At 34.9% G+C, this 1,780-nt stretch overlaps 1 protein-coding gene across 1 annotated transcript; it reads left to right on the top strand.

Moving 5' to 3' along the window:
• The first annotated feature begins 205 nt into the window (after positions 1-205).
• Positions 206-1,356, top strand: LOC141623339 (RING-H2 finger protein ATL78-like). Its single transcript, XM_074439450.1, has one exon. It carries the CDS (start codon positions 276-278, stop codon positions 960-962), a length of 687 nt encoding a protein of 228 aa, XP_074295551.1. The 5' UTR covers positions 206-275; the 3' UTR covers positions 963-1,356.
• The last annotated feature ends 424 nt before the right edge of the window (positions 1,357-1,780 follow it).

Here is a 1,780-nt window from a genome sequence, read left to right as displayed (position 1 = left end):
AGAGTTAAACAAATAAAAAGTTTACAAAACATTATTATACAGAAAAGCCCTAAAGTTTGAGTATACTAATAAACTAACTACACCAGGATAAAGATGGACCAACCACACTAACAACAGCAATGCACTCAAAGGAAAGAATCTACTAAATCTACTACCTAACTCTTTTCCACACTATATATACTACATTTTCTTTCAACATAACATTCACTCAAACCGCAAACATTATCAAGTTCAACAACAATTTTTTACCTTTTCATACACACTAAAAATTAAAAATGATGCCTTCAACTTATTTCGCTTCGCTTCCAAATGAACTAATCTCAAACCTTCATTACTCAAGAAGATTGCTTCTTAGCACCCCATTTTTCCATTCACAACAAACAACACCGTCACCAGCTCAATCACCAACTAATGGCAACAACAATAATACCAACAGTTTTGATGCGAACGTAGTCATGATCTTATCAGTCCTAATATGTGCAATAATATGCTCATTATTTGTAAACTCGTTGATTAAGTGTGTGATTAGGTGCACAAGTTTGCTTAATGGAGAGCCTAATTACTACTTAAACATGGTTAACCATAAGAAGTCAAGTACCGGAGTCGATAAAGGAGCATTGAGAACATTCCCAGTAGTGAAGTACTCGAGTGAGAAAAATATTCAAGGGTTAGGTACAGATTGTGTCATATGTTTGTCAGAGTTTAAGGAAAGTGAAAAAGTCAGGATTTTGCCAAAATGTAACCATGGTTTTCACGTTAAGTGTATAGATAAATGGCTAGGTTCACACTCTTCTTGCCCTACTTGTAGACAATCTCTGATTGACACTTGTCAGAAGATTATTGGGTGCGATAATGATCATCAAGCTAGTACAACAGCACCAGTAGCATCTTCTGTGGTAGTTCCAGAAGTGATTACTATAAGTATTGTACCACTAGAAAGGGAAAATATGGTCAGATATTGAGTTCTGCTAATCACTTAAAAGATTTAGCAATGATTTTTGGTACGAGACTCGGATTTATTCCAGCGACGATGGTGTGGCACACTTTCTCGTCGGTTCAGTAACTCCATGGCAAGCTTCAGATTTCAGGCCTCCAACACCCAAGACAGTACGAGTCTAAATGTATATACGGAGTAATACGAAAGAGGCGGAGGTCAAGGAGAGTTTTAGAATTAGAGGTTGGTTATTCAGGAATAATTTGTTTCTGCCATTCAGCTTGTATAATTTTAGAAAGGCTAAAACTTGTTTTTTTTTGGATAAGTAGAATGATTAGATTGTTGTTCTTAGTTTCGTGAATTTTACAGAAGGTCACCAACATTATCAGATGTCCGGGACTTTAGTTCAAATTTTTTGAAAAGTTGCATCTCTTTCATACTTATCATTGCACTAATGTTCAAACATGTTATTCAGAAGTGGGATCATATAACATCAGCGTATTCAAAATCGGGTTTGAGCCATTTGATCACCTCTGCTTCTAAACATGACAAACTTATCTACAACTTGTAAGTTTTGATCTTGAGTTGAAAGAAAGGATATAACAGCCCGTCAAATAAACCCGTATAACGGAAGCAATAAACCACGATGGAAACAATACAGAAAAATTCAATATTAACATAATTCACCAACAACTTACTATTACTTTGGACTATTAACATAATTACACACTTACACCAATAATATCTCTATCTCTATTCTTTAATTAATCTTCTAATGTGTCAATCTTAAAATTTAGGACAAATTCACATAGGGAGAATTAAGAACAAGCTCCCAGGATGACTGGA

The sequence above is a fragment of the Silene latifolia genome, chromosome X (assembly GCF_048544455.1).
Source record: "Silene latifolia isolate original U9 population chromosome X, ASM4854445v1, whole genome shotgun sequence".
NCBI classification, from domain to species: Eukaryota; Viridiplantae; Streptophyta; class Magnoliopsida; order Caryophyllales; family Caryophyllaceae; genus Silene; species Silene latifolia.
This window is presented reverse-complemented; position numbering and strand designations above follow the sequence as displayed.

What these genes read in the sequence shown, in the direction of transcription:
- LOC141623339 (XM_074439450.1), top strand. Translation starts at nt 276, where the DNA reads ATGATGCCTTCAACTTATTTCGCTTCGCTTCCAAATGAACTAATCTCA.